The following is a 26,008-nucleotide window of genomic DNA, read 5'->3' on the forward strand; positions in this document are numbered from 1 at the left end:
ATACCTGGAGCATGGGGAAAGAGTTCTATGCATTCTATGCATTGGGTTGGGTTGGATTGGGTTTCAGGGGCCACAACTAGTGGTGTTCGGGGCTAACCCCTGATTCAGTGTTCAGGAATAACTCCTGGCAGGAGGTTCTAAGGGTAGGCAGGGATCGAACCCGGGTGGCCGTGTGCAAGGCCAGAGCCCTCCTCGCTGTGCTGTTGCCCTCACCCTCAGATGCATTCCTGGAGGAAAGATGGTCACTACTTCCACGACTCTCTGAGGTGGCAGAAATGTTTATTTTCTGGGGAAAAAAATGGGTGTTCCTTGGGCCGGAGAGGTGCTGCATGCGGTAGGGCGTTTGCGCTAACCTAGGACAGACGAGGTTCAATCCCCACTGTTCCATATGGTCCCCCAAGCCAGGAGCGATTTCTGAGCGCATAGCCAGGAGTAACCCCTGAGCGTCACAGGGTGAGGACCAAAATCAACAACAAAAAATGTGTGTTCCAGGGGCTGGCAAGGTGGCGCTAGAGGTAAGGCGTCTGCCTTGCAAGCGCTAGCCAAGGAAGGACCGTGGTTCGATCCCCTGGCGTCCCACATGGTCCCCCCAAGCCAGGGGCAATTTTTGGGCACTTGGCCAGGAGTAACCCCTGAGCATCAAACGGGTGTGGCCCAAAAAAACCAAAAAAAAAAAAAAAAAAGTGTGTGTTTCATCAAGTGTAAGAGTCCTGAAAAGAGATCAAGAAAACAGTAAGTTACACATTTGGAATTTAGACACAAGTGCCGCTCTTCCCGTGTTTGAAACACTGGGTTTGGTTTTGATGTTTTTCCTTTTGATTTTTAGGCCACACCTGGCTGGGCTTCCAGATCCTATGCAATGCCTGGAGCAAACCAGATTGCTCTGTGCAAAATAAGCGCCATCCCCGCCTGTGTCCATCTGTCTGTCTCTCTCTCCCTCCCCATCCCCTCTCCCCCCCTTGACCTGAGTTCTACCTGATGTGACTAGAGGAGAACGAAGACAATCAAAATGGACAATTTGCCAACCAAGAGCAGACTCATCCTTCAATGCCCGAAAGGCACACATCATTCTGCGTGGCACTGCTGACTTCCCTACAAGAGCTCCAGAAAAAATGCCCTTTGCCACTTCCGGGACGATGAGCATTCTCCACACCAGTGAAGCCCAAGGCCTATAGATTCCACCCCATGACAGCGCAGGACACATACTAAGGGGTTTCCAGAGGCCAGATAGGGCTCTCCAGGAGTGGGGAAATGTTCACCCACTCAACAGGACAGTAGCTGACAACCAAAACCAGTGAGTCCAGGCTTCTGGTCATCTCCAAAGGCCTTTCTGTGTGTGTATCTCCGCAGCATACCTCTTCGAGGTCAGTGCCACTGGAGAGGATGCTGCATTCACAAGTTCGCCTCCTGGGGTGAAGTGGGGAGGGAGTTTGTCTAGTATGCAGCAACCCACATTCAATCCCTGGCATCCCATATAGTCCCCCATCATCCCCTGCCAAGAGTTGCAGCTGAGCAGAACCAGGAGTATCACTGGCTGTGGCCCAAAGGAAGGGAGGGAGGGTGGGAGGGAGGGAGAGAGGGAGGGAGGGAGAGAGGGAGGGAGGGAGGGAGGGAGGGAGGGAGGGAGGGAGGGAGGGAGGGAGGGAGGGAGGGAGGGAGGAATGAAGGAAAGAAATCACCTATTGCCTTCAAGGAACTACAGGCGTCCTGGCAGATCAGCCATGTGTCTGAGGGTTTCAAAACCAACATTTTATATCAATGGCTTATTCCTGACTGTGGCAAGGAACACACAAGAAGAGTCTGGACGCAGAGTCGCCCAAGGAAGGAAGTGCTAGAAGGAAAAGTGGGGGACATCACAGGGCACTGTGGGCCAGGTGGCAGGACAGCAGGCAGGGTGCCTGCCTGGCACTTGGCTGACCCGGGTTCCATCTCCCACAGCCCAGAGGGCCACCTGAACCTGCCAGGAGTGATCTGAGAGCAAAGTCAAGAGGAAACCTTGAGCACCGCTGGGTGTGGCCCCCAAACCAAAACAACGTATATATGCGTATACATTTAGAACAGAACTATATGAAGAACACAGTGTGACTCAATGACACTGGGGGAGAGAGATTTCGGACTGGCACGTGGCTGCCCTAGGTTTGATCCCCAGCACCTCAAATGGCTCCCCAAACCCCAGCAGGAATGATCCCTGAGCACAGCTGGGTGTGGCCCAAGACCAAAATGAATAAGCGCTGTTTTATGAAAATTAAGTATGACCCTCAGTCAATCAGTTCTTGGTCAACAACATGGGGGCAGGTTAATAATGTTCAAGTGAACTGGGGTTAATGTGTTGAGGGGGTTGCTGTCGATGTATCCTTAAGGCGCGATGACCCCCCGCCCCATGGCCAAATGTTTTAAGCTAGGGAGGGAAAATACCAGAGCAGAGCCTGAGGCCCAGTCCTCCTGGCTGGGAAAATGCAACTCGCTCTGCCTTTCTCTCTCTTTCAGTCTCACAAACCCTGGAGCTTCCTCCCTCCCTCCCACCCACCCCCCAGGCAAACTTTAGGAGATGCACAGAAATAAAAAGCATACCTGTCTCTTCTCCCCTCCCCCCTATCTGGGCCAGGCACCTGTTCTTCCTGTCCAAAGGGCTCGGAAAAAGAGACAGCTCTGCCAGGGAGAAATGGGCACACAGACTCTGGGTCAGTAGCAACAAGTCCAAGGGTGGTTCAAATGGGTGTGGGGATGTTACCCCAGCTGGATGCCCTGTGGAGTGCAGTCCGCCATGTTCCGAAAGGCACAAGGGACAAGCAGAGACTGAGACACCGGCCCCGCCAGAAAAGCCTCAGCAGAGGGGACAGGGAACATTCCAGTGTCTCCGACGTGTTTTGCCAGGACAGAAAGAGGCGCGAGGAAAGGAGCAAGTGTCTCGGTGAATGACAGTATCCATCGATGGTGGCCAACTAGCTCTTGGTAAAGAGCAGAGTCACTGTAACAAGGAGATGAAAGGAGGAGGGCCCCTGGGTGTGGGACCTTAGTGGAGCCCAGACTATCACCCCACTTTCCTGTGAGTCCAAATAAAAGTCTACTTCAAAAAAGCAAAGCAAACCAACAGCTCCAATGCTAGGCTTCTAACATTTCAGACATTGACACAACTTGGGGGGTTGTGTTTTAGGGGGCCACTCCCAGTGGTGCTCAGGACTTATTCTTGGCTCTGTGCTCATATCAGTCCTGTCCTGATTGGGGGATCCTATGGGGTGCCGGGGGATTGAACCAGAGTAGGTGCCTAAGGCCAGAGCCCTCCCAACGAACTCTTTTTTGCTTGGATACCGCTAACACGGGTTTCTTTTTTTTTCACCCCCGAAACCCGGGGAGCCACGGGGAGGGCGCCACCGCCCTTTAACATGGGTTTCTTTGGGAAGTGACAACACCATGTCACAAGAGCCTCGCTGATGTTCACAGAGCACGTCCCTGGAGCCCACAACGTCTCCGAGAAAGTGGCATCAACCCAGTAGGATTTCTCCCTGCAGCGACTTCCAGCAGAATCAGAAGCTGACCCAGTGGCTGCCCCTTCGGTGTCACATCCCCCACCCTTGGGCTGCCACCATCCTCCCCGGGTGGAAGTTAACAGGCATCGACCCCCCTAGAAATGCCGAGGTTCCTTTTCCTCTTTCCCATCAGACCACCCAGTCGTGGGCCCCAAAAGCATTGGAACCTGAGCCCCCCTCAGAGAAAGAGATGGATGCGCACAGCAGTCCGGCTCCTTGGTCCCACATGGCTGCGCCCTGAAACACTAAACAACTGCTTCTTCCCAGATTATCCCAGTATGAGTCCTGAGCAGCTAATTTTATCTTTTTCTTTTTTATTTCTTTTAATGAGAACTGTACTTTAATATAGCTATGGCATAAAGGGGCGAAGGAGATCACTGCACTGCACTGACAAAGACGGTTGCTGGTGGCCGCTGGTGAATGTGCTATGAGATACTGCAGAGGCATCTTAGAGATGAGATGAGATGAGAGAAGGTTTAATTTCCTCACAAGAGCGAGTCTGAAAATCTGACGGCGCGTGGAAATCGTCTGTAAAAGGGACCTACCTAGAGGATGGAGGTGATCTCTATATAAACACGCTTCGTCCAGTGAGCGGTGACGAGAAAGACTAAAACGCGAGGGTGTGATATTGGGGAGTGGAGAAAAGAGGGGAGAAAACCAACAAACAAGATATCCAGAACAGGACAACAAAAAGAAAATAGTCAACAAGCGTCTTTTTATTTGTTTTCTGTTTTGGGGCCACACCCGGCAGCACCCAGGCATCACTCCAGGCTTGACCCTCAGAAATCGCTCTTGGCATTCTCAGGAGACCACAGGGATGCCGGGATCAAACCTGACTGTCCTGAGTCTCATCGTGCAAGGCAAATGCCCTACAGCTGTGCTATCACTCTGGCCCCAACAAATGTCCTTTTAACAGGAGCCAGGATACTGACATTAGACTACAAATTCGTTTTTCTATTCTACGAGGAGTAAAGTTAAGTTTTAGGCCTTTGAGTGTTTACACTGTTGGTCACATCAAAGGGCAGATTTTGAAGACTCAAACTAAGTTTCCACACAGACAGGAGCATTACTACATATAGACTCAACTTTCTCGTGACACCTGATGAAAGGAAGAGGGGTCAAATCATGGCAGAGAGCAAAGAATACGGCAAGTTTAAGACGGCACTTGTTGTGTATTTTACTATAATAAAAAAAATGTGTGAAAGACAAAAAAAATCGAATCAACACACACCGAAATATACGTAAGCTGTCTAAAATTGGGTAACGCCCTTCAAACTTGCCACATGCCCAAATGTCCCTTGACAAAAGGATGAGTCACGAATACTAATAGGACTAACCATGCTTTGTACGTGTGATTTTTCACCCAAAGTCCTCACATTATTTTGTGATCAAGTGGTACAAATCAGAACTACATTTCCAGATTCCACAGCAACTAGAAACAAGCTTGCTATTAAAAAAACAAACAGGGCTGGAGCGATAGCACAGTGGTGGGGAGTTTGCCTTGTGCGCAGCTGATCCAGGACGGACCTCGGTTTGATCCATGACGTCCCAGGCGGTCCCCTAAGCCAGGAGCGATTTCCGAGCACAGAGCCAGGAGTAACAACACCTGGCTGTCACTGGATGTGCCCCCAAAAACAAACAGACAAAGAAATATACATTTCTCTTGCACAGTAAATGGAGATATAAGCTGGTAGGGAAGTAAAATCAACTCAAGGATACTGGTTCGGAAATAAATAGAAAAAGTCGCCTGTGGCTCATAAGTCCTAGGAAAGAAGAGAGGACATACTGAATTTGGTTTGACTGAGACCTACAAGTTTAGATCCAGTGGAGTGTCACTTAGCACCCCACTCTGTCAGCCTCCCACATGTCCTGCGGACTCCCCACAAAAGCTGAGGCATCCCGATTTGCTCTCCAGAGAACACAGGATGTATTGACCAGCCCAACTTCACCTGAACTCCCCCAGGTTCCATCAGAAAACCCCACCTTCTGACGACTTGGAGGTGAGGCAGAAGAGACAACTCGATGTGCAGGGCATGTGGGAAGCCTACGGTGGGGTCCCTGGCACTGCATGTGACCCTCCCCAAGCACGGAGCAAGGAGTGGCCACCCAACAAATACTGCCCAATATGACTCCACAAAAAGTGAAAAAGAAACACAAGTGAGGCCTACTGAAAAATTGGAAGAAACCCCTCTTGGGTGTATCCCCTTGGCACCCAGGTCTGGGGGCATCTGTGACCTGGGCAGCAGTATGTCCCTGCCTCAGCTGTGGCACGGAGAATATGAAGGCTGGTCAGGCACCACATCTGTAAAGATGCTCCTCTGCCTGAGACTTCCTGGGATCCCTTGGGCCAAAGGCCATGGGACCCACCCAAAGGCACTGTCAGAATCACAGGGTCAACCCAGAGGACGGGTAGGTCAGAAGGTCAATCAGAGTGGGTGGACAGGCCAGACGGCCAACCTGAACTGGACAGGTGGATCAGAGCTCAACCAGGAGCGGGTGACAGGTCGTAGGGTCAACCGGGAGCAGATGAGCGGCCAGAAGGTCAACCTGGAGTGGGTGGTAGGTCAGAGGGTCAAACTGCAGTGGACGGGTGGACCAGAAGGTCAGCTGAGTTGGACGGGCGGAGTGGTCTGGTGGGGGTAGCATCAACCCGGAGTAGACGGGAGGGTCAGAGGGCCAACCAGAGGTGCAAGAGTGGATTAGAAGTCGAGCAGGAGGGCCCGAAGAGATAGCACAGCGGCGTTTGCTTTGCAAGCAGCCAATTCAGGACCAAAGGTGGTTGGTTCGAATCCTGGTGTCCCATAGGGTCCACTGTGCCTGCCAGGAGCTATTTCTAAGCAGACAGCCAGGAGTAACCCCTGAGCAATGCCAGGTGTGGCCCAAAAACCAAAAAAAAAAAAAAAAAAAAAAAAAGAAGTTGAGCAGGAGTGGGCAGCAGGTCACCCAGGCAAGGTCAGCGCTCAACCAGGAGTAGGTGATGGGCCAGAGGTCAACCGGAGTGAGTGGCGGGCCAGAGGGTCAATGTGAATTGCACAGGCCGTGTTGGTGGGTATGCGGGGTGGGGGGTGGGCGCGCTTTCAACAACCAAAATGACTGATAACGTGAGCTGCAGAGATGAAAGTGAAACAAGCCAAGGGAATGTGCAGCCTCCATACACATTGGCCTGGGCTTTGCCTGCAGAAGCTGTGAGTGGGGGTGGGGGGGTCCGCATGGGTCCCAAGCACTGCTGGGAGGGACCCTTGAGCTCTGCACCAGGTGAGGCCCCAAATTCAAGTGACCCAAGTTAAAAGTCCCAACTGTCAGGTATCACCAATACCGAGCACTGTCCAGGTGCTATACTGGGACAGACACAACTCATACAAGTGCTCAAATCTTAGAACAACACAGTGGAGAAGGTGGAGGAAAGAATCCGGATGAAAACCCAGGGGCAGGAGCAGGGCCGGGAAGGGTTAGAGACCCACGGACCCAATTCCCTGTAGACCAGATCCCTACCCCAGTGTGGTGAGGACAGCCAGGAAATGAATAACAACCCTCCAGGGATAAGAGAACTCCAGGAAATAGACACAGCTGATTCTCTGGGCTGAGGGACCCCTAGAAATGAACACAGCTACCATAGTGGGTGAGGGCACCCCAGGAAATAAACACAACAATCCTTTGGGCTAGGTACCCCCTGGAAATGAACACAGCTACCATCAGGTGAGAGGGCACCCCAGGAAATAGATGCAACCATCCTCTGAAGGCATCCCCAGATATGGAGTGACGCACAGAACAGACAACGGAGACGGAAAGGCCCGAGGAGAAAACAGACGGACTTTCCTTCTGAGCCCAGCAACCTCGGTGGGGACCCTGATGTTGTGGCTAGTCAGGCAGGTGCTTCTAGTGGTCTCTATGCTCCTGCAGTACTACTGACCCCAAGGCCAGGCGTACAACCCCCATTAGGCCTTTTTCTGGTGAGAGACCACTCTGGGCTGGCCTATGGCTGTGGGCTGTGTGGGGGAGTAAACCACAGTCCTGGCCCTCTGTAATCTGATTAAAAGAGGAAAAAAAAATCCCTGATCATTCATGTACTTCAGCAATGGGAATTGGAGGCCAAAATCATAGCACAACAAACGGGTAGTGACCAGACCCAGCTTCAATCCCCAACACCCCATATGGTCCCCTAAGCACCTCTAAGAATAATCCCAGAGTACAGAGCCGGGAGTGAGCCCTGAGCACTGCCAGGTATGCCCCCCCCCACCCCAATACTGCTGAGCTTAATAGAACTCCACAGTCAGGCCCTTAACTGCCCAGTTCCCTGGGTGGGAGGTGGGGAGATGGGGGGTTCTAAACTCCAAGGCACCACCTATGTTAAGTCCCTGAAGGTGGAGAAGGCCCCAGCGCCCCTCCCAAGCTCTGTCTGGGCAGTTGGGAGACACAACACTCGAACATTCGTTTCTTTGTCACAGCTAGGAGAAAGTCCAGGAGAGAGGAAGGAAAAGCCCACTTAGCCTCCTCTGCTATAGGGTGTCTTTCTTTGAACCTAAAAGGCCACAAACCACCAGCGATGCTCAAATCACTGCATCTCTTCAGGTCCTGCTGGGCCAGAAACAAAATCATTCACCGACCTGCCACTCGCCCTCACTGATGTTTTCAGGGGCATCGAGCAAATTCACAACCTGCTGAAAACTACATTCAACCCAGTCAACTTCCTGCGGGGGGGGGGGGGGGGTCCTAAGGTGACAAATCTTATTTATGTGCCAACGATAAAAGCCCTGATTCAAAAGACACCCCAACAGGGCTCTCTTCAAAATGCTCCCATGGCCACTGGCTGAAGCATAAAAAAGTTTCCAAACAACATCTTACAAAGATTCAACTTTTACTTCTTCCTTCCTAAGGGAGTCCAGGGCCTGGCCACACCTGCCCTCCAAAAACACATCAAAGTTCTCCAGAGTTACTCACAAAAGTCCTTTGGGCCAACCGTGCATTGCCCTCAACTTTTCGATGGTGACGGTCAGTCGTCTACTAGATCATAAAGTCGAAATAAAAATAAATGATTCACATCCATTATCATCCAGGCCTCCACTTCCCAGCAACTCCAGAGCGCCCTCCCTCCCTCCCTCCCTCCCTCCCTCCCTCCCTCCCTCCCTCCCTCCCTCCCTCCCTCCCTCCCTCCCTCCCTCCCTCCCTCCCTCCCTCCCTCCCTCTCTCTCTCTCTCTCTCTCTCTCTCTCTCTCTCTCTCTCTCTCTCTCTCTCTCTCTCTCTCTCTCTCTCTCTCTCTCCAGGTGTTGGATAGAGGTCTGGTGGAAGGCCAAGGAGCAAGAGAGCGAGCACCCCGGAGATTGAGTTTTGGCTTCCTGAAAAAAAGCAAGCGGAGACCTTCTGGAAGCAACAAGCAATTAGGAACTCCGACTCTGTTGGAGAATTCGGGGAGGGGAGAAGAAACCCCCTCCCCCCCCAAAAAAGAGTTAAAATCAAACTCTGGGAGCAGCTAGGTACACTGTGAGCCTAGACAGAGGCCACCCAAACCTGGGGGATGGATGGGAATGTGTGTGGCCGAAATCAGAGGACAGAGGCAGGGGGGAGGATCGGATAGGGAGATGTAGGGTGGAGCGGAGCACCCCACTTTTTGTACCAGGCTCACTCCCACTTTTTGCACCAGGTTTCCCCCTACTTTTGGCACCAGGCTTCCCCCAGTTTTTGCACCAGGTTCACCCCTACTTTTTGCACCAGGCTTGCCCCAGGTTTTGCACCAGGCTTCCTCCTACTTTTGGCACCAGGTTCACCCCTATTTTTTGCACCAAGCTTCCCCCAGGTTTCCCCCTACTTTCTGCACCAGGTTCACCCCTACTTTTTGCACCAGGCTTCCCCCAGGTTTTGCACCAGGTTTCTCCCAGTTTTTGTACCAGGTTTCCCCCTACTTTCTGCACCAGGTTCCCCCCTCCTTTTGGCACCAGGCTCCCAGCTTTTGGGGGGGGGGTATGGAGGCGCACGGGGAAGTGTGCTGTGTTTCCTCCCCTTGAGGGGTTGCTGAAGCCGGCGCCTTCCCAGGGGAGCAGCCCGGCGGGACTGACTCGGGGGGCTTTGGGGGAGCAGAGGGTGCGCTGCGCCCCCCCGGGGCCTACCTGGGGCGCAGGAAGTGTCTTGGGGCGGCGGCTGCGGGCGTCCAGCGGCCCCGGACGCGGGGCTCGGCTGCGACCTGGAGAGCGAGCGAGCGAGCGAGCGCGGAAGGCAGCCCGGAAGGCAGCCCGGCGTGAGGGGCCTGGGGCTCGAGGGAGGGCGGGGGACACCCGGGGGACCCCAAGACCGACTCCTACCTGCTGCTCAGCCTCCGCAGCCCGGCTTCCCCATGGGGCCTCTGGGGCCCCCGCCCGTCGGGCCGCGGCTCGGGTGCGAGGCGGGCCCGCCGCATGCAGGCCGGCCGGCGGGGCTGCAGTCGGGCTGGCTCCGGGGCTGCACTTTGCACGGGCGCGCCCCCGCCCCTCCGCCGCCCGCCCGCCCGCCGCACTTCGGGGTCACCGGGGCGGGACCGCGGCGCGCCGCGGCCAATCAGCGGCCGGAGCCGGCGCCGGGGCAGCAGCCGCGGGGCGGGCAGGGGAAGGCGGCCGCGACCCGGTTGGCCGCTCGCTCGCCGTCGCCTCCTGGAGCTCCGGCCCCCGGCGGCCGTAAAGCGCGCGCGCCGGCGCGACACTGCCGGAAGGCGCGGCCCCGAGCGCGACGCGCCCGCGGCCTCCGATTGGCCGAGCGCCCGAAGCCCCGCCTCCGGGGGCGGGCGTGCGCGCGGTTGCTAGGAGACGCTCCCGCCCGGCGGGGCTGCTGCGCATGCGCGGGGGCGGGCGCTTCCGGGGACTACGGCGGCCCGGAGGGGCCTAGCGGGTTCAGCCCCGGTCTGCGCGGAGGAGCGAGGGGCGTTTGGCCCGAGGGTCGCTGTGGCCGGCGCCTGGGGTTGGAGGAGCGGAGGAGCAACCCCGGCGGGCTGCAGGACACAGGTGACGGACGAGGGGATGCCCCCAGGTCGTCAGCATAGATGGGGTCCCCCGCCCCCCGTGGCTTCGCATAAACGTCCCCCCTACCCCCATGGTGTTAGCATAGACGGGGTCCCCAGCCCCCCTTGTCCTCGCATAGATGGGGTCCCCACCTCCATAGTCTTAGCATAGGTGGGGTCCCCCGTCTTCTCTGTCTTCGCATAGACGGGTTCCCCCACCCCCATAGTTTCTGCATAGACGGGGTCCCCCATCCTCATTGTCTTCACATAAATGTCTTCCATGGATGGGGATCCCCATTTTCCGTTGTCTTCCCTAGATGGGGATCCCCCACCCACTTTGTCTCGACATAGACGGAGTCCCCTACCTACTTTGTCTTCCATAGACGGGTCCCCCCCACTTCCATAGTCCCCACCCCCCTTGTCTTTTCATTAACGGGGTCCCCCATCCCCATCGTCTTCACATAAATAGGGTCCCCCACTTCCCGTTATCTTCAATAGACAGGGTCCCCGCCCCCCTTGTCTTTGCATAGATGGGGTCCCCCATTCTCCCATGTCTTCACGTAAATGAGGTCCCCAGCCCCCTTTGTCTTTGCATAAATGGGGTCCCCCACTCACCGTTCTCTTCGATAGATGGGGTCCCCCCACCCCCATTGCCTTTGATAAAGGGGTCCCCCCACCCCTATTGTCTTCCATAGATGGGGTTCCCCCACCCGTCCTTGTCTTCATATAGACGGGGGTCCATCGTCCCCTTTGTCTTTGCATAAATGGGCCCCCATCTCCTTTGTCTTCCATAGACAGGGTCCCTACTCCCTTATCTTTGCATAGATGGGGGCCCCCACCCCCATTATCTTCCATAGATGGGGTCCCCACTCCCCATTTCTCCCATAGATGGGATCCCCCACCCCCTTGTCTTGGCATAGATGGGGTCCCCCCATCCCACCCACCCGTTGTCCTAGCATAGACAGAGCCCCTCATCTCCATTGTTTTTTGCATAGATGGCCCCACACACACTTTTGCACAGGACCCGTGTGGCATCCGCCTTCTTTTATCTGAATTTTCTTTGAATTGTCCCTCTGCCAGGCATTCGGGCACCAGGCTTTTGCCCAGTAAGCCCCACAACTAGGTGCCCCCAGTGGGAGCTTTCAGGCCTGGATGGTCGATTCAGCCAGGGTCCTAGGAAGCCCTTGAGGAGCCAGCTCCACCTTCCTCTGTTGTTGTCTTTTGTTTTTTGATTGTGCTTTTGTTTGGGGGCTACACCCAGTGGTGCTCTAGGGGTCCTATGGGATACCTGGAAGGAACCTGGGTCAACCTCCCTGCTGTGGTCTTCAGTTGCTCTGGCTCAGCTGTTGTTTTCTGGAGGCTGGGGAAGCCTCGGTGTTGCCCAGGAGCTGCAAGGAAGGTGGCTGCCAGAGCCTGTGAAAAAGAGGTGACGTGTTGGTAAAAGGTGGTGTGTGGTTGGTATAAGGGCCTGGTCACTGGAGAAGTTTCCAAACCTCCTCACCTTCTCTGGATATTTTGGATGCTTCCTGGGTGCTACTATTGCACCTTATTGTAGCGGCCACCCAAAATTGACTTTGATTAAAAAAAAAAAAAAGTTAAACATTTTGTCTAAGGACTTGTTGGGAACAGAAATGGCTTCAGCCAGGAGTTGGACTCGGGACCTTGTGCATCATTTCTTTGAGCCATGGCCCAAGAGTTAGCATCCTTATTTTAACTAAACTTTGAGCCTGAATGGGACATTCTAGAATTCTCCTTGGAGGTATCAGGATTTCCAAAGTAATCTATCACTGAGCTATGGGCAGAGGTGGCTCTGGACGCTCACTGTCAACGTAGGGAACCAAGCTGAAAAATGATCTGGCCCATGCTCTGGGATGATTGGTGGAAGGGGTTCTTGTAGTTCTTGCCCTGCATCCTGACCTTGAATTTCAAAACTTAAAACCCAGGGTCCGGGCCCAGTTATTTGTAAAAGTTTGAAATTATTTGACACAAAATAAAATCTGGCACTTGCATATTTCTCTGTGTGTATGGGTGCGTGCTTGCATATTTCTGGGTGTGTGTGCATTGTGTGTCTGTGTTTGTGTGTCCCTCCCTTGGCACTTGCATATTTCTGTGACTGTGTGTGTGTGTGTGTGTGTCTCCCCTGTCCTGTGTGTGTATGTGTCTCTCCCCTGTCCTCTGTCTCCTTTGCAGCAATACAAACCTAGCTCATTTCATTTCTCCCCAAGTTCCCTGGACTCAGAGACTCCGTGAGGAGGACCCTGCGCCCAGACTGCTGATCCAACCTGTAGGCAAGACCCACTCCAGAAAAGAGAAAGAGTCGCGTGGGCCCAAGAGAGAGAGGACGGCAGGCAGGGCACTTGCCTGGCACTGAGCCAACCTCTATGGTCCCCTGAGCTCAGAGCCAGGAGTTGGCTCTGGGTACTGCCAGGAGTAGCCCAAAAAGAGGGAAGAAAAAGCATCATGGGCGAAAAGCTCCAGCTTGCCCTCAGGGTTTGGCCATTTTCCTTTCAACAGTCTCTTGCTTTCTAAAGAGATTAAAAGGGGGCAGTTCTGAAAGACAAGCTGTGTGAGGAGTGGCTGGTGGTAGTTTGAAGCTGCTCTCTGGTCAGAAAAGGGCAGGTTTTCCCCGTGAGGCCTGAGCTCAGACCGCTCCATTCAGTCACAGGCTTCGGGAAGCAGCTTCCTAACATGGGGGCCTTGGGCTGGCCTTGAGCTGTCAGCGTTTCTTTTATCTCACTTTCACTCACATCTAGAGTCAATCCTAGATGCCTCTTTGGTTGGGGAGGGTACCCCCAGTTTCAGGGCCTCCCCCAGCCATGGGGGAGCTGATATCCTTACTTATTTTGATCTAATGCAGACCGAGTTAATTTTAATGAAGACATTTCTTTTCCCTGACTTCTTGGGCCTTGAAAGCCTGGGGTGAGGAAGGGCCTGTTTAGTCATGAGGAAGCTTTGTTCACTTACTGCCTGGTTTCCCTGTCCAGAAAGGCTTGTGTGGGCTTTAGGGCCCCCCTGACAATGATGGGCAGGGATGGTGTTATTGGAGCATGTGGGTGAGGTAGAGTGGGACATCCTGGATGCTGGGGTTTGACCCCCACTATCCCACAGTGGAGCCCAGTCCTGTGAACCCATCCTGGCCCTTGACAAGGTCACTCGAAGCCTGTATTTTCTGAGGATTGCAGCTGTGCAACATGATTGCAGCACATCGAACCTAGCATTGAGGACCCACTTCCCCTGCGATCCAACTTCCTTCCCTCTCTCCTTCCTTCCTTTCCTTCTCTCCTTCCTTCCTTTCTCCTTCCCACTTTGTAACTTTCTCTTTCTTCCTTTCTTCCTGTCAATTCCCTTTAGCATTGTGGACTGAAATCACGGGACCATTTAAGGACCACCCCCTTTTAGTCCTAAACTGGCTGGTAGGCAACAGTTCTATTCCTCATTTGTGATAAAACTTGAGGATTTATAACTTACAGAAATAGCATTAAAAGTATTTTTATTGCCTTAGCACCCAAATAAAAATCATTTTTTTAATTTATGAAAGTTGTAATAATAGACTTGGGCATGTCATGAGTTCACACCTAGGCTCTGTCATTGGCGGGAAAGGTCCCTGGCAGAACCCGAGGAATGACCTAGGTACAAATCTGGGGCACCCCAACACCATGGCTCGCTGAGGGGCTGTTACATGGGACCCAGCAGATGAGAAATTCTGGGGGAAGGGGCGATTGCACAGCTGGGAGGGCACTGGCCTTGCACACGGCCAGGATCCCAAATGGTCCCTCGGGACTCCGCCACGAGTGACTCCTGAGTACACAGCTGTTGAATTTAATATTAATTATGAAGTCCTTGATGGTGGTGGATGATGGCGAGATGGATGGAGAGAGAGGCCTTTCTCTTCCAGCCTGGGCCATGCACCTGCAACTCCCTCCAGCTGGCGTGCCTGAGAGTTCAGGATAGCCACAAGGAAATGATCCACAGGCCCTCAGGTTCCAGGAGACATCAACTTTATTAAGGGCCAAGTCACCCTGGGTGGCTCCTAAGCTTTTTAAATGTTTTAAGCCTGCTCCATAAGTAGCCCTGCATTCAAACCTGCCTCTACCAGCCACCTCTCTTGCTGAAAACCTTTCTCAATGTTTCCTCAACATCCCCCTCCTCAAAGTGAGCAAAACAGGAAGCTAGAGACCCCTTCCTGATGTGGGCAGATCTGCCTCTAAAGATGAGCAAAAATAGGAAGTTGAGGAAGGGGAGTAACACACAGCCGGATTACTTCTGCCCTAAGCTCTGCCATGTGCCCTCCAATAAACAAACAAAAGTTGACATGGAAGGCTGGCATGACATGGCAGGCCAAATGCAAGCAATATATGGGAGAGCCGCTGTTCAAGCCCTGGGTCCAGATGGTCCCCGATATCACTGGGAGCACAGAACCAGGAGCAGATCTCTGAGTTTGGCACAAAACAGAAACAAATTGTTGCCTCAAATATGCATTTGGTTTTTATGACCTTAAAATAATGTCATCACTCATCTTCCTCAGTTCTGAGAAGTTAGGTCCTTGGCTGTACTTTTGTCCTGAGAAACTGAACTACTGAGTGGGAACAAATGCCACTCCCGCAGAAACAATATGTAGGAGGCTGACGAGTCCAGGGCCTGGTTTCTGTCCCCCTCCACCGTGGGGATCCCCAGAAACAAACCGGCAGTGATGTGTGTCGTGCAGCGAGTTCTGCAGCTCTGGTATCCACTTCATTTTGTTCTGCAGGAAACGTCTGAGACCCGTGGGCACTGACCTCCCAGAGTTGGTTGCCTTTGAGGAAGACGCACCCGAGATGACAGCACAAGCCGTGTCAGACGTCCTGGCGCAGCTGTACAGGGAAGTGGTCCTTGGAGCCTCGCTGGAGAATGAGGGCGTCGATTATGTCTGCCAGCTCGTGCCAGCCATTCCTGGTCACTGCTGTCCCCTTCTGCCAGCCGCCGCCACTGCACCTCCGGGCTTGGGGGGACATTCACCCGATGCTGGTGCCCATGAGCGAGTGCTTCTTCAGTTAACAGTGATCCAGGTCATGGTGACCAGAGTCTTGTCTGCCGAGACCCATCCCCGTGCCAGGGAGACGTACCGAGAGATCCTTAACCGTCTCCTGAAATCCTCCGAGCTCGATTTGAAATTAGTAAGCCCGTTGGCATTTTGTTGGCTGCTTCTTCTTCTTCTTCTTCTTCGAAGAGCTCGTTTTTGCACGAAATTGGCACTTACCGACCCCAACTGCAGTGGGTGAATGTGTCTGTTTCCCCGCAGACCTCTCTGCTCCCCGGCCCGGAGAAGTTGCTGTCTCACATGGCTGCAAAGTGCCTGGCGCTGCTTCTGTATTTCCAGTTGCGAGAAGAGGTGAGTGAAAGCAGCCGCTCTCTGCATTCTCTTGGGTTTTCTCGAATATCCAACCTCTGCGGGGGCTGGAAAGAAGGTTCTAAGAAGCGAACTCAATTGGCCTTGTGCTGGTTCAACCAGCACCCCCACGTCTAGCTCCAGAGTCAAAACTGACAAACGATAAGATTTCTCTCTGGGGCTTGGTCCTCCCTTTCTGATGTGCGTGCCTGTGAAACGTGTGTGCTCGCCATAAACTGTGTAAATCCAGTGCCCAACGGGAATGATAGTTTGTAGCCAGGATTAGGGGTTCAGGTTTTTGGAAGAGATTTTGATTTTGTTTTGAGGAAGGACTCCCGCCTGGCAGTGCTCAAGGGTTACTCCTGACTCTGCACTCGCGAATTCCCTCCTGGCGGTATTTTGGGCACCATGTGGAATGCCAGGGATTGACCTTGGGCCGGCTGTGTGCAAGGGAAGCACCTTATTTATCACTGTACTCTCTTTCCAGCCCCCTAGAGTTTGTTTTATGGCCAATTCTGAGTCATATTTTTAGCCTCAAGAGTGGGTTTCAAACCTGAAGTCTCAAAGGACCCCATCTTTGACAAAGCAGCCAGGAGCCCCTTTAGTGAGACAGACCCTTGTAAAAATTAGTCCCATGCACCGTATCTTCAACTCCAAGTGAACGAGTCTGAATCAGGGTCATGCATGAAATAATCCAAACCAGGCTGAGGGTGAAACATGTAGTCTAGCAGCCTTCTACCTCATACCTACACCAACCTGCCTTTCAGAACTGCCATTTTCATTGTGTCCAGAGGCCACTGCTGCCTGGGTGGGGCAGTAAGGACAGAGTAAGGCAGTGCTTCTCAAATAGTGGGGCGCTCCATAAAAGGGGGCGCGTTTGACATCGGCAAACACTGTCATAACAAAGACCCATGTTTATGTCTCTGTATGTCTTTGGAGCTGAGAATTGCTGTGTCCTGCTTCAAACCCCGCTTCGAAAAGCTATGCATTGCAAAATGTGCTCATTGTAGCCATTAATCCAGACATCACTTCTGCTTAAAAAATCAGCTCAGGGGCCGGGCGGTGGCGCTAAAGGTAAGGTGCCTGCCTTGCCTGCGCTAGCCTTGGACGGACCGCGGTTCTATCCCCCCCCCCCCCCCCCCCGTGTCCCATATGGTCCCCCAAGCCAGGAGCAACTTCTGAGCACATAGCCAGGAGCAACCCCTGAGCGTTACCAGATGTGGCCCAAAAACCAAAAAAAAATAAAAAATAAAAAATAAAAATAAATAAAAATCAGCTCAAATTATTTGATATATTTTTGTTTAGTAGGTTAAAGTTTTTTTTTTCATATACTATTTACAGTCGCGCAGGGGGACGCAAAAATGTTTTCTTCTTCCTAGGGGGGCATGACAGCAAATAATTGAGAAGCACTGGAGTAAGGACAGATAGCTCAGACTATCCTGAGCTAGACCCACCCAGATTTGCAAGGAAGATTATCTTTGTTTTGGGGTAAATCCAAGGAGTAAACAAACATAGTGGTACCAAGGAACCAGGGATGATCTTTGTTTTAGGCAAAATAAGGTGTAGCCTAACAGACCCTTAGGGCACCTTGATACTCTGGGTCCTGTGAAAGGGCCCAACAAAGAGAAAACAGGAGGAACAAGACAAGGTGTGTCCTAACTCTTTCATTGCTCCAGAATTTGGGTTTTGTTTTGTTTTGTTTGGGTCACACCCAGTGATGCTCAGGGGTTCCTCCAGGCTATGCTCTCTGAAATCACACCTGGCTTGGGACACTGGGGATCAAATTGCAGTTTGTCTTAGGCGAGTGCCAGCAAGGTAGATGCCTTACTGCTCCACACTCTGCTCCAGCCCCTGGGTTTTGTTTTTGTTTGTTTTTGTGGTGGTTGTTTTTGAAAGGTCCGGAAGTCCTAATTTTAGCTGCCCGGCGCAAAGAAATGAAGAGGCTTATGAGTTCCAGCAGATGCTTTAAAAAGTGCTTTTAATACTGACCATTATGAATGGTCAGGGTCTATGAATTCCCACCAGAATCAAAGACCTCGTGGGTCCCTCGTTACCCCCTTATATAGGATGGGAAGTGGGAGGGGAAGAAGAGTCCTTGAGGGCTGGACTTCCGCTACAATAACACCAATGATTCGTGAGGTAGGGGTAGAGGTGGGGCCGAGGCAGTGACGACTTCCTTAAGGGTGGGGCCAAAGCCGTGACAACTTCCCTAAAGGGCGGGGCACCCACCAAGGTTGGTGGGGGGGGGGCTGATTTCCCTTTTCATTTTCTGAATATAAAAGATATTGTAGGACGAGATTTGGGAGAGGATGTAAAGAACAAAAAGGAGATCATTTTGTTCTTTTAATTAAGATGATACTTCCTTGGGCAAGGGAATAAAACACTGTTGCAAAGTATACAGCAGAATTTAATAGGAGCCAAAAAGCTGGCCAAGATAGGGCATGTATTTGCCTTGCATGATTTTATCCCTGGGACCATACAGGGTCCCCAAGCACGACCAGGAGTGAGTCCGGCATGTAGAGCCAGGACTAAGCAGTGGATGGCCTGCCCAAAACATGCCCCCTGACTAAAATGACTGAGAAGGCTATTGTAACCCTCCTCTGAATTGCCTCTCACCTGTAGGTCCCACTGAGCCAATCCTGGGTTAATTTTTGCCACGAGAGTCTCTGTGAGCCCCCGGGGAGCCGCCCAGAAGCCTGCCTGTGGGTCCTGTCAGCCATCATCAGAGAAGCCATCCGGGACCCGTGTCCACGGAAATCAGGTCTATATTTGCACCCCGATAACCGCAGCTGCCCTCCCCGGGGCCTGACATTCGGGGGTTCACAGCCAAGCAGGATGGGAAGCTGGTTGCTCGAGGCTGTGTCACCAGTGCCCACCTTTGGCTCTTGCTGTGTCTAGGGCCCACACCTTTGGGTGCTGCACCTCAGGGCTCAACCTGGTGGTGGCCCCAGAGTGGCAGCTCAGCTGATGGCAGAGGACGTGGGTCTGTGCTGGGGCACACAGGGAGGGCAGGGCAGACTGAGCCTCTTCTCTGGGCCGAGGATACCTTTTGGGGTTGGTTGGTTTTGGTGGTGCTCAGGGCTTCCTCCTGGTGGTCTCAAGGAACACTATGGGATGTTGGGGATCAAATCTGGGTCTTCCCGCCGTGTTCTTGCTCCAGGGCCCCACCGTGGGAAGGCATTTGTCTTGCATGCAGCCGACCTGGGACGGACCTGGGCTGGCATTCCATATGAGCGTTTTCTGAGCACAGAGCCAGGAGTAACCCCTGAGTATTGCCAGATGTGGTCCAAAAGCAAAATTAAGAAAATAATAGAGGTAAGATGTCTCCCTTACAAGCACTAGCTAAGGAAGGACTGCGGTTCTATCCCCCGTGTCCCATATGGTCCTCCCAAGCCAGGGGCAATTTCTGAGTACTAGCTAGGAGTAAGCCCTGAGCATCAAATGGGTGTGGCCGAAAAACAAAACAAAAAAAAATAGAAAGGTGACTGGAGCAATAGCACAGTGGTAAGGCATTTGCCTTGCATGTGGCCGAATTGGGTTTGATCCCCAGCATCCCATAGGGTCCCCCAAGCTTTCCAGGAGTGATTTCTGAGTGCAAAGTCAGGAGTAACCCCTGAGCACTGCCGGGTGTGGCTCAAAAATGAGGGGGGGGGGAGAGAGAGAAATGACATCAGTATTTGGAGTTGAGCTGGCCGGCAGGCTCTGGTCCCATATTAACTTGGGCCCCCTCCAGTCATTCCCCCCCACTTTTTATTCTTTTTATTCTTAGGGCAGTTTTCAGTTATGGGGGGCGTATCCCAGTTCAGGTGGTCATTCCTGTTAGGGGGTGAATGTCATCACTCCTTAGGTACATTGTCTAATCTTTTTTTTGTTTTGTTTGTTTTTGGGCCACACCCGGTGATGCTCAGGGGTTACTCCTGGCACTGTGCTCAGAAATCGCTCCTGGCAGGCTTGGGGGACCATATGGGATGCTGGGAGGTCGAACCGCAGTCTGTCCTGGGTCAGCCGCATGCAAGGCAAACGCCCTACCGCTTGCACCACCCCTCAGGCCCCACATTGACTAATATTTAATACATCAACAGGCAGGAACAGCTGCGCACTTCTTGAGTCAGCTTCAGAGTCCATTGCTTCACTGTGGAGGGGGATTGCACCACCCCGGGGACAGGGCAGGGTCTAGGCTGGCTTTTTGTCTGTGTGCTTCCAGAAGGTGGGTTTCCAGAGGGGTGCCCAGCTATTCCCCCTTCTTTGAAAGGGCAATAAGCCACACTTGCTTCTGAGTACAATTGGAACTGCCCTTGACCCCACCGCTCACCGATGCTCTGTCCTCGCAGAGCTCCTGGCACCGTTGCTGACCCCACTGGCCACCGCCCTGGACAAGTTCTACGATGGCCTCTTCACCCAGCTTCCTGACCCTTCCAAAGGCCTCCACGTTTTGCTGGCGGCCCTGGACTTGCTGGAGCTGCTCGTGGCCGCCAGGATTCGTGGGCACTGGCTGGACCCCTGCCGGAGGCTTGTCTCCCAGACCCCTTCCCGAGTGCTGGACATTGTCACGTGGCCCGTCCCTGCCTTCGTGAGAAGGAAGTGCATTGTGTTCCTCAAAAAGTGCCTTCTCTGCAAGGTGGGTGAGGACCTGGGTCCTGCCTCTGTTCCTGCACCCCAGCTGCCAGACCCCGACTTAGAGGTGGATACAGCTGCTTTGGCCGATGTGGTTTTGCGAGCGGTGGATTCGGGTCTGCTGAGGACTCTCCCTGCCCCCGGGAAAGTGGCCCGCTTTGGGGGAGACGAGATTCATCCCAGCACCCCCTCCGGCCCGGGCACAGACCAGGTGCTGCTCAGAGCGGCCAGCTTGCTCGTCACGAAATCCTTAGAAATCCAGCTTCAGAACTGTGCGTCCGCCAAGGAGATGAAAGGTAAGACACCTCCCAGCTTCCCTGCTTGCACTCGGGGTCATCTCAAATCCTAGTTCTAAGGGCTCAGCGGTAGAGCTTGGCTTCCCATTGGGTTCGATCCCCCACAACACCAAAGAATAGCACCAATCTGGTCAAATCTTAGGGCTGGGGTTCCAACTTATCAAAGGTAATCATAAAGGGCCAGAGCAATTGCACAGTGGAGGGGCGTTTGCACAAGGCTGACCCGGGACAGATCTGGGTTCGATCCCCAGCATCCCATACGGGTGGTCCCCCAAGCCTGCCAGGAGTGATTTCTGAGCGCAGAGCCAGGAGTAACCCCTGAGCACTGCCAGATGTGGCCCCAAAACCAAGCCAAAACAAAACAAAACAAAACAAAACAAAACAAAATACAAAAACACAAAGGTATGTGTTAACCCTGCTTACAAGTACATTTCTGGGATTGTGGAGTCTGAAAGCATTGACCAACCATGTTGGTCTTGCACAGTGAATATTTCCCCAGTGACAGGACTGTGATGGGGGGCTGTGTGGCCTCTGAGTCCACGCTACCAGGAGACATTCGGAAATTGGCTTTCTTTTCTGTTGTATCCATGTACGTGCTGGGCCGGAACCACATTGACACTAACCTGAGTTGATGGCTGTGGCGATCTGTGTCACTTCTAGGCTGCAAGCTTACAGTTCGGAGATTGCCCAGTGAATTTAGGTCCCCCAGGACTAAGTCCTTCCAGGGAAAGGCCCCCTCCTGCCGTGGCTTCCTTCCCTCTCTGGTTTGTAATTCGATGCAGTTATCACTTTAGGCGCTAGGTGGTGCCCGCGGCTTGAATCCTAGTTTCAAGTCTCGACTCAAAACTTCTTTCCCTGCTCTTACTTCAACTGCCTCCAAAGAGTTCTCCGCTGCTTAGAAGCCAAATGAGTTCCTTCTAGTGGTGGGGACTGAGGGCTTGGTCTCCCCCGAACTCCCTAAAATCCCTTATGCCAGTAGCATAAGTAGGGCTGGAGCACAGCAGGGAGGGCGCTTGCCTTATGCCCAGCTGGCCTGGGTTTAATCCCCAGCCTCCCATATGGTCCCCTGAGCCTGCCAGGAGGAACCCCCAAACACCGCCGGGTGTGGCCCAAAAACCAAATAAAATAAAATAAAAGACAGATGCTGTGTGCCTCCCGCTTTCTCACGGAAATGTGTGCCACAGAGGCAAGACTGTTTCTCAGGGCTGTCCAGCCTTTTGTCCTTTTAATTTTTTTTTTTTTTTGGTGGCAAATAGATAACTTTCCATCCCTTTGTCATCTCAAGCCAGTTCCTCCTCTACGAGTAACTTGTGGCACCGCTAGCAAGTGTGACTCAAACCAATAGTAGTTCCCAGTGCTCAAAAGGCAGCAGGAACGCCATGTCCTTGCTGTCACCTCCTCCCTGAAGCTGTGTTCCTGCCACAGGTGGCGTGCAGCGACTCATGGCCCAGCTCCTCGACTTCCTGAAGCCTCACCTTCCGCCCACCTTGCAGCGGCGCCACCCGTGTGCCTGGCTGTCCTGGGTCTTCATCGAGCAAGATGATGACATGCTGGAGGCGGCCAGAGTGTCCCTGAGCATCTACCTGAAGGTCACCCGGTTGGTATAAGGACTGGGGGCCGCACACTCAGTAGCCTTGGGGTGTTCCCAGCACAGTGTTCAGGGGACTGCGTAGTGCTGGGGGTTGGCCCTGCACCTCCTGCGTGCACGACCTGTGCTCGGCCCATTGAGGGATCACTCGCTCTCTCCTCTCCCACCCTCTTTTTCTCTTTCTCCCTCTTTCTCTTCTCTCCCTCTCCTCTCTGTCTCTCCTTTCCCTCTCTTTTTCTCCTCTCCATTTTCTCTTTCCCTCTTCTCTCTCTCCTCTCTCCCTCCCTCATTCTCCCTTCTACTCTTTCTTTTTCTCTTTCCCTTTCTCTCTCTCTCCTCTCTCCTTTCCTCCCTTTCTCCCTTTCTATCTTCTCCCTCTCTTCTCTTCTCTCCCTCTCCCTTTATCCGTCTGTCTCCCTCCCTCTGTTCCACTCTCCCTCCTTCCCTCTCTTTCTCCTCTTTCTTCCTCTTCCCTCTCTTCCTCCTTCTCTCCCTCCCTCTCTCTATATCCCTCACTTTTCTCTCTCCCCTCTCTCTTTCTCTTCTCTCTCCATCTCTTTCTCCCTCCCTCTCTCTCTCCCCCTCAGACTGACTTCCATCCTGAGGAGAAAATATTTCTCACAGTCTCACAGTCTTGGGTTTACCTTACTGTTTCCACTCTTCCTCGGGCTCCTACCTAGCACAAAAGGGAGTTGCATTTGGGGTTTTATTCTGGAGACGGACTAGGGTGTCCTGGAAGGGAGTGAGGGGCTTGGCTGGAATGCCCTGCCGGGGAGTGAGGCCTTTAGAAGCATCTGTCCCACTCTGCACTGTGGCACAGTGCATCCGCTGTGTCTGTCATTATAAGCCCAAGGACTTCCTTTGTCTCCTGCCAATGTGGGGCTGGTGCCAGGGGTGGTGCCCAGGCTCACCATGTGCCCACCAGGCCTGTGTTCGCCTGCTGAGCCTTCCCCCACAACCCCTTGGACTGACTTCTGTATGTACAGCTTCTTCGAAAAGTTTTACGTTTGTAAAGGGGGAAAAAATCACCCCCTCAAATGTGGCTGTGTGTGGGCCCAGAGAGATAGCACAGGAGAGATAGCACAGCGGCGTTTGCCTTGCAAGCAGCCGATCTAGGACCAAAGGGGGTTGGTTCGAATCCCAGTCTCCCATATGGTCCCCCGTGCCAGCCAGGAGCTATTTCTGAGCAGACAGCCAGGAGTAACCCCTGAGCAACGCTGGGTGTGGCCCAAAAACCAAAAAAAAAAAAAAAAATGTGGCTGTGGGATGGGATTGGTGGTCGTGGCTCCAGGGAACATCGTGAGTGGCTGCTTGGGAGAACTGTCCCTGAGGACCTGGGGCCTGCCCTGTTGCTGATTGTGTTCGTGTCATTGTTGTTGCCTGGGTCGCAGTCAGGGCAGGAGTGAGCACAGTGTTCAGTGCACAGGTCACGCTGATGCCTTCTTGTGACCCGTCTCTGTCCTCTGCCAGGAAGCTCGGAGTTGGGGAGCTGGGCCAGAGACGGGTACAGTGGGGAGTTCGCGCGCACACACACACACACACACACACACACACACACACACACACACACACATGCGCGCGCGCGCACACACACACGCACGCACGCACACACACACACACACACACACACACACACACACACACACACGTGTCCCCAGCGTGACAGGAGTGGTGCATGAGCAACACGAACCCTGAGGCCCCGCAGGCCTTTTCCGCTCCCCCACAGAGAAAGGGCTTCCTGTTCCCACGCTTCCGCCTCCCAGCATAAGGCCCCGGTTTGGCAGAGGCTCCAGGTTTCACCCCAGCACCCAGAGCCGACATGGCGGCCATGTCGTCCTCGGCGATTCCAGGCACTCTGAAGGAACTGTCCGCCTGCCCTCACCACCCCCGTGTCCCTTGAGGCCTGGGCTCCGGGGCTACATGCGATTCTCATCCTGAGAACTGTTGGGTGGGAATGAGAGGCACCAGCAAGTGGGTCTGAGCCAGAGGAAGAGGACTTCTTTCTCCTTAGTGGCAGTGCCCAGGGGGCCTGACTGACCCTCAATGGGTTTCTCAGCCTGGCAAGGGCTTCCTCTGCCCCACAGTGCCAAGTTCTGCCCAGGCAGGGCCACCAGCGCTGACCTTTCCTCCTCCCTCTGGGAGATGGGGCTGGCGGGTTACTCCTCTCTCCGACACCCCCAGAAGTAGATCCCACTGGGTCCAAGAAAGCACAGAGAACTTGGGCCACTCAGCTAGAACACATGTGACTCGGCAGGAAAGTGCCCCTGGTGTGTGCTTGAGTCCTGACCTGTCCTCGCACCAAAGAAGGAAGGAGCCAGCGCCAGCCAGGACATGGGCAGTGGGCCCTTAACTGTGTACATGAGCGTGTTTGGGTGTGGGTGTGGGTGGAAAGGAACCCAAGAGCTTGAGCGTGTGTGTGTGTGTGTGTGTGTGTGTGTGTGTGTGTGTGTGTGTGTGTGTGTGTGTGTGTGTAAAGGAACCCAAGAGCTTAGACTGACCTTGGTGACAAAAAAATCTGCTGGGTGAATCCTGGTGTTATGATGGTCTCTTATGCCGGGTGGCATCTTGTGGCTCGGAAGAAACAGCCCTTCATGCAGGATGTCGTGTTCTCCCCCTTTCAGAGCGGACAACACACCTGGACAGGGACAACCCGGAGGAGCTGCGTGGGCCCGTCACTCTCACGAAAGTGGCTGCAACCCACACTGCACCTTCCTCTTCCTCCTGGGGACTCTCGGTTTCGATGCCACCACGCTGCTTGACTTCCTCATTTCCTCTGAGACCTGCTTCCTGGAGTATCTCGTCAGGTACCTGAAGCTGCTGCGTGAAGACTGGAGCCATTTCATCACCGTGTGCGCCCAGCTGGACAGCTCAGCCAAGCCTGGACGGGAGGGTGTGGGGGGAGCCCGGGACCCAGGTTCCCTTCTGTCACCCGCCTGCGCGACTCGAAGCCTGGTGGCCTATGACAGCTCCGACGACTCAGAGTCTGGAGAGTCTCCAGAGCAGCTTCTTTCAACGGGGGAACTGGAAGCACAGGAGACCCCTAAGGCAGACGTGGCTGGGGAGGGTGGGGACTTGCTCTCGAGGGCCATGCGCTGTCTCAGCCACCTCCACGGGGCCATCTTGCGCCTGCAGCAGAAAACCCTCTTCCCGTACAACCCAGCAGCTCTGGTGAGGCTGTTAGGACATGTGGAGGCGATACACGGTGGAAGGGGACAAGTGCCCTCGGTGTAGGTGGAAGGGGGACAGGTGCCCTCGGTGAGGCTGGCTGCTCACTTCCCTAGAACACGTCATACAGGGTGCTAGGTCCTGTGTCTCTAAGGGGCCTTTCCACAGGCAGCTGGCCTGCGAAGCAGAGTGGATATGCCCTGTGATGCCCAGACAGTTCCTCAAGTGTGGTCTGGGACTCCACACAGTACAGCTGCTTCCATTAATAACTTTACACACAGGATATGTGATCTCAAACGTTGTCTAGAAATCCAAAGCCAGGGGTCACAGCAATAACAACGAGGAGGGCTTTTGCCTTGCATGCAGCCACCCAGGTTGGATCCCAGCATCCCATAGAGTCCCCGGAGCCTGTCAGGAGAAACTTGTGAGCACAGAGCCAGGAGTAACCCCTGAGTGCCTCCAAGTGTGTTCTCCCCCCAAATCCAAAGCCA

General features: G+C 53.7%; 1 protein-coding gene across 1 annotated transcript; it reads left to right on the top strand.

Moving 5' to 3' along the window:
• The first annotated feature begins 10,424 nt into the window (after nucleotides 1–10,424).
• On the top strand, nucleotides 10,425–25,583 carry LINS1 (lines homolog 1). The gene is made up of 7 exons (XM_049783920.1): nucleotides 10,425–10,493; nucleotides 15,237–15,642; nucleotides 15,768–15,857; nucleotides 18,477–18,615; nucleotides 20,186–20,764; nucleotides 22,190–22,361; nucleotides 24,974–25,583. Exons 2-7 carry the CDS (start codon nucleotides 15,304–15,306, stop codon nucleotides 25,581–25,583), a joined length of 1,929 nt encoding a protein of 642 aa, XP_049639877.1. The 5' UTR covers nucleotides 10,425–10,493; nucleotides 15,237–15,303.
• The last annotated feature ends 425 nt before the right edge of the window (nucleotides 25,584–26,008 follow it).

This window comes from Suncus etruscus, chromosome 11, assembly GCF_024139225.1.
Source record: "Suncus etruscus isolate mSunEtr1 chromosome 11, mSunEtr1.pri.cur, whole genome shotgun sequence".
Lineage (NCBI taxonomy): Eukaryota > Metazoa > Chordata > Mammalia > Eulipotyphla > Soricidae > Suncus > Suncus etruscus.

What these genes read in the sequence shown, in the direction of transcription:
- LINS1 (XM_049783920.1), top strand. Translation starts at nt 15,304, where the DNA reads ATGACAGCACAAGCCGTGTCAGACGTCCTGGCGCAGCTGTACAGGGAA. An exon ending in CCCGTGTCCACGGAAATCAG is followed by an intron (nt 18,616 to 20,185) that starts GTCTATATTTGC and finishes CTGTCCTCGCAG; the next exon opens with AGCTCCTGGCACCGTTGCTG. An exon ending in ATCTACCTGAAGGTCACCCG is followed by an intron (nt 22,362 to 24,973) that starts GTTGGTATAAGG and finishes TCCCCCTTTCAG; the next exon opens with AGCGGACAACACACCTGGAC.